This window comes from Molossus molossus, unplaced genomic scaffold, assembly GCF_014108415.1.
Source record: "Molossus molossus isolate mMolMol1 unplaced genomic scaffold, mMolMol1.p scaffold_m16_p_20, whole genome shotgun sequence".
Lineage (NCBI taxonomy): Eukaryota > Metazoa > Chordata > Mammalia > Chiroptera > Molossidae > Molossus > Molossus molossus.
The window spans coordinates 44950403-44956402 of NW_023425356.1; the positions used below are offsets into that span (position 1 = coordinate 44950403).

The window sequence follows — 6000 nt, forward strand, 5'->3', positions numbered from 1 at the left end:
AAGGCTAGATGTTATTTAATTCCATTTATGTGACACTCCTGGAAAGTCGAAAGTGTAGTTGTAGAAAGCAGTGGTTGTGTGTGGCTGCAGCGGGAGAAAGAGACAGACTACAAAGTGGAATGAAGGAATCCTTGGGGGATGATGGGAATGTTCTGTTTCCTGATTTTGATGATTATTACATGATTAGATATATTTGTCAAAACTCAAAGTGTCCATTTAAAATAGGTGAATTTTATTATATGTATATTATGTTACTAAAGCTCTTGAATTTTATTTCCATGTGCTTATTCTGAGCTCAACTTAAGTTACTATCTTGCTAACATAACCAGGCCTTTCTTGGTTATATTCTAGTAGTTTTTATTCAAAGTCCTTCAGCATTATAGTCACAGAAAAAATACCAGATTGCAGTGGTCAGGGCCAGCCATTCAGGTGAAGATACTGACGGAGTAAGTTGCAAATAGCTTCTCTAATTTTGTGAGAAGCTAGCACTAAAGATACAGCTTTGCAGAACAGCAGAAACCCTGGAGTTGACAGAACGCACTCTCTTCCCACGGCCACCTCCCATTCTTACTAATCTGCAGAACCACAGAAAATGCTTAAGTTACGTCTGAAATCAGTGAATGACTTGAATTTCAAAAGATCAGCTTTTCCATCAGATATACGTAATAACCACTGAATTTAAACACATTTTCAGTGTTTTGATTATCTCCAAACTCCGATCTCTCACCTGGTTTAATTTTTCAGTGTGATTCAGCCTTGAGGTCTCCACTACATTTATGGACTTAGAAGTCTTTTCCATGTTCAGTATTTGCTTCAGTGGTTCCATGTTTGAAGTGGGTCGTGAAAAGCGTGCCTTTGCTACTGGGAAGCTTGGGGGGTATGATCCTTCTTGTTTCATTCTAAAAGGTTGGGTAAAAATTTTACCTTTTGCGTATAAAAGGAGAGAGAGAAAATGTCACTAGAAATTTCTACTTTATTATCTCGTGGTTATATACAGAGGCTACTGAGAGCAAAACTGCCCTCTATTTAGAACTAAAAATTAAGGAAAGTAAGCTTACATTTTAAATATTAAGTCAATAAAATTTACATATAATGGAAGTGATTAGTCATCAATAGAAGAAAACCAAGAGATCCTAAGTGTGTTACTGAAAAAGTTGTGTCTATATAAAACTCCACTTAAGGTCATCTGAATATAATTACAGAGAAGCAGGATTCAATAAGTAAAAACCTAAAAAGCTGTATCATGTTTAGGAGACAAAAAGTCTCTAAGCAAGGAGTCTGCTTAGAACTATGCTTCTCAAATTCGATAACCACCTAGCAGTAAGTGGTAGGGAGGAGGGGATGGGAGGAATGAAAAGCTATAGAATAAAGGATATTATTCTAGAGTATAGATTGTTTTTCTTCTAGATTTGTAGAAAGAGGAATGACACTGGAGAGGTGTATTATACAACATAAAAGGTGTGTCACAGGACCTCACCTCTTTATCCTAAGATCAAGCTCACAAAACAATTACTTCCAAGATATCCTGATCATAGAAAGAAGGGCCATGGATTTGGGATGTGAACCTCTTGTAAATTTAACAGCATGAGTTAGTCTCCCTAAACTTTAGCACCTCACGGACACTGATACAGTTGAGGACTGGACTCCGAACACTCAGTGACCCCCACGGCCTTCCCTGACCAAAGCATGTAAAACCCCTGGCATATCCTCGTCCAACCACACTATCCATCACTGTTAAAATGTTGGTTTGTAAACTCATGACATTTTCATGGTTCACCTATATTAATCTAAATACAGATTGTGGAGAAAAAGTAAAACTACTGTAATAGGCATAGAACTGCCCCTTCCCTCAAAGTTCAAAAGGCTCAGTGTATAAAATCTAAACTGTCAAGGGTCTAGAGAAACACTACACACATGATCATATTGGTTTCTGAGCCTTTGAGAAGGACAGTGATTGGGAAGGTAGAGCACTGGATGAGCAGTAAGAAGAGCTGGTGTCTAATCCTGGCTGTATCACTTTTCCAACCATGTGACTTTTGAAAAGTCATTTAGCTTTACTGAGCTTAGGTATCCTTATCTATAACATAGGTTACTCAACCTACTTGTCTCTGGTATGGCAATGGGAACCCAAGGTAAAATACTATACAAATAAAGTGGTTATCATTACATTACATAAGTTAATGCAGTACCTGCTATGACGTCAAAGATCAGTGACAGCAAAGATCAGGTGGTAAATGCTACTAACTAGTATTATTTTTAAAATTTCATTTTCCATGTTTTACCTTCTTTACATGAACACACAGAACTACTGTTCACTTACAGTGCTCTAGAGAAAGCTGATCTTGTGTTTCTATAATAAGTATTACTTCTTATGAGCTTACTAAATGCCAAGCACTTTCCAGACCTCACCTCATTTCATCCTCAGCACAATTCCAAGAAGCAAAGTATTATTGCTTCTATTCTAGAGAGGAGAAAACTAATGGTTGGACAGTTTAAGTAACTTACCTGACCTCGCTCAGCTAGTGAGTAGTAGAGCCAACACTTAACTTCAACAAACTGGTGGAGCTTAGCCATTACTTACCTCTCTGTGTCACAGTGCTCCAAAATGTGCTCACCCACAATAGTTACCAATGCTAACATTCTTACCTGATGGCCATCCTCTCTGCTTTTCTTCTGATATGCTCTTCTTTAGCATCAACAAAGAACCTGCTCTGGTCTGTTCTACAGAAATGACATCTGAAGCGGCATTAAGCACTTCAAACATAGACAGGAACCCATACTGCATGTACTGGAATGATCGTCCAAATCGCTTGGCAAATGCCTTTTCAAAATCAGAGAGCAGCACAGGAGATAACGCCAGGAGGTCCTTTAACTCACTCTTCACAACAGCTGGAAGAATGGGGGGCACCCTTCCTCGGTAAGGCACTCGCCGATGAAAGCTTGGCCCAGGGCAAACACTGGCCCTTTCCTTCTGCATGGAGTTTCGAACCTTATGACTGCTCCTCTGTTTTGCAACTAAACTTGCTATTCCTTTGGTGGATTCATCTGGAATGGCTAAAGAGATGTGAAAAAAGAAGTCATATGTGGGTGAAAACTTACTCCCTTCCTTATCCTTTGTGGTTATATACACTTTTTTTATCCTCACCTGAGGACATTTTCCCATTTTTTGTTCAGACAGAGTGGGAGGGAGAGAGAGAAACATCGACGTGAAAGGGACACATCAAGTGGCTGCCACCCTGCCCTGGCCAGTTTGGCTCAGCGGTTAGAGCGTCGGCCTGCGGTACAGAAAGTGGCTGCCACCCGCACGACCAACCAAGGCCGGGGACAAATTGCAACCGAGGTACGTGCCCTTAGTGGGAACCAAACCCGGGTCTCTCTGGGCCGCAGGCCGTCGCTCTAACCGCTGACCCAAACTGGCCAGGGCTATATACACATTTTCAATGTAGCATGATAAACATGAACCCTAGTTTTTTGGGTTTTTTTTTTTTTTGCATTTTAGCTAACAGCTCATTAGCTCCTCTACCAGAGGATGAAGAAAGTTAAAATCCAATGTATCATCATTTCTGCTCAATGACTCCTTTGAAAGGTCTGAAAATCTTGAGATGAACAAAAACTTCCCTTTGATTTCTGTGTGTTTCAAGGTATTAAAAAAATGATTTTATAATTAAAAAGTCCCACTGTTATGTTTCTCCCAACTTAAGGTGCCATAATCCAAAATCGGATGTAAAAATGCAGTGTTTGTAAATGCACATTTTTTTCTAGGGAAAGTTTTCTTAATTTTGCTAAAGCTGTAACTTGGCCCGCAATCCCAAAGGTAGGTGCCTGTGATCACCTGCTCCCCCTCAAAAACTTAAAATCCCCTAAGATGCAGGATACTTGCGAAAACTTGACTAACGGATTACTGTTACAAAGTTTACCTTTCAGTATTATAGTACCATCCCCACAGGGGCAGACACTGACAACATCGGGCATGTCCAACACCAGCTCCATAGTGGACCGATAACCGAGGATTCGGAGTGGTAAATGGTTCCCAACCATCAGAAGGTACTCCTTTTCCAACTGCTGCGGGGTCAACCCATCTTTGGTGGAAATGAGAAGGGACCGTATTTCTTTCCGCAGGCATTCCAGTATGCGCTCTTGTTCAGACATTGCGGCCTACGGGATTTAAGACAGCTCATAAGGAGAAGCGGGCAAAGCCAAGACGGAAAAGAAAAAAAAAAAAAAAGTTTATAAAGACCAATTGTGAAATATAGACAACTGAGATGCCAGTTTTCAGTGTTAAGGCAGAAGCAATATCGTGAGAATCCTCTGAAACTCGCGTTTCACAAAGCGCCCCCCGCCCCCACCCGACCACTCGCTCCAAATCTCAACCTGTGTTGACGGACCAACTCGTGTCTCAAGAAACCACTGCCGCTGGCGAGCCCAAGGTGTGCAGCTGTAACTCGGGCGGTCTGGGGTCTGACTAGCCTACGAGGCAGAATGGACTCTGGGAACCAGGACTGGGGACGAGGCCAACGCCACCTGGCCTTCCCCCCGCGTACAGACGCTCACCCCAGCACACTTCTCCAGCCCAGACCCACGAGGGGCTTCCGACCGCGGTCCTCCTCGCCCGCCCCGTCCCACTCTGCCCGGGTGAGGCGTTCCCTCCCCGCCCCCAACGTCTCTCGTGGCCCCCGGCGGTGTGGGCTGTCTTCCTTCCACCCGCCCAGGGGGCTACGCACGACGGGGCGGCGGAGGGGCAGGTGGAGCGCCCCTCTGCCGCCCGGCCCGGCCCCGTGTCACCCTCACCGGTCTCGCCCTGCCGCCGGCGCTGCCGTTGTGGGCCCGGGAGAGCGGGGCGCTCTGGCCGACGAGCCACTGCGGAAGAGCGCGGGGGAGGCCGGCCGCGCGCCTCTGCGCCTGCGCACGGCTGCCTGCGGCGCGGCTTGCGCCCCGTGCCACGTGCCAGCCCGAGGGCGCGCTGCCCGTGGGACGGTTGGCCGGGCTGGCCGCTCGGGGGTCCAGTCTGGGGCCAACCCCGGTGGCGGGGCAGCTTGGACAGTCTCCCAGGCTGTCGTGGCTGCCTTCGGGGATCGCGGGGACCTGCCTCCTTCCCCGTGGTTGTTAGACGCCAGGTGGGGCCCAGAACCTCTCCAACCACCGCTTGTTCAGGGGTAGGTGGGCCGTCCTGCCCTAGGGCCGGGGCAGCGGGGAGAGGAAGGTTGAGAGGTTCTTCCTCCGGGGGTGCCTCAGAGTCACCCATGGAGATCATTTAAGAGGGGCGGGGAGCGCGCGTGGGGCGGGGGTGAACTTGGGCCAGAATTCGGTTCATATCACCCAACCCCCGTATCAGCTCAGAATGTTGATGGCAAACCATGACACTTTGGGGCCCAGGAATTCGTGACTGTCACTGAACAGTTTGGGTATTTTCTTTTCTTCAGAGCGGTTATCCATAAGGGATCCCAGGGCCTCTGGGCACAGGCTGGACGAAGGTTTGAGTGCTGGGGTGCAGTGTTTCAGCGGCATCCGTTAGGAATGTCTGGGCCATGCTCAGGAGGCTCTGGGTCGCGGATCTGATTTAGCTCTGGAGTGGGGTGACAGGTCATGTCTCTCACTCATGAGATGCCTCTGTGCCCCAGACCTAGAATTGTGTTTTCTTGGTTTTTTGCTTTTTGTTGTTAGATCAAAAAGACGTACCAGGCTGTTCGTTGAGTTCATTCTTCGGATCCTACAGTTAATTAATCACCACCAGAGAGTTCTCTGAGTCAAGACCGAGGTGTTTTCCAGGCTGCTGCCTATTATGATGACCAGAGCCCTTTTTCTTTTTTTTTTTTTTTGGTAATTAACTGGTCTCCTCCCATCCCTGCTTGCATCTGGGAGTGTATTTCTATTGCAGCTGCTCCTACCAGCATTCCTGCCTTAGAAAACAGCCAGTAAGGGTGGGGGGGGGGGGAATGTGTGTGTGTTTAAGTTCTGAAGCTTTAATTATGCTTCATGACAAGAATGAGAGAATTTTTAAAA

At 46.1% G+C, this 6000-nt stretch overlaps 1 protein-coding gene across 3 annotated transcripts in view; it reads right to left on the reverse strand.

Annotated features, from left to right (window-relative positions):
- Positions 1-4149, reverse strand: part of TDRD5 (tudor domain containing 5) — a 51629-nt gene extending 47480 nt beyond the window's left edge. For 2 of the 3 annotated variants that reach the window (XM_036273211.1, XM_036273209.1), the window contains exons 1-3: positions 3918-4149; positions 2647-3054; positions 728-924 (exon numbers count right to left, since the gene is read on the reverse strand). In XM_036273211.1, coding sequence (XP_036129104.1) covers positions 728-924; positions 2647-3054; positions 3918-4149 — 837 coding nt within the window. Of the gene's footprint in view, positions 1-727; positions 925-2628; positions 3055-3917 lie in introns of all 3 variants that reach the window. The other variant, XM_036273210.1, reaches the window with a different exon arrangement.
- Between the last annotated feature and the right edge of the window lie 1851 nt (positions 4150-6000).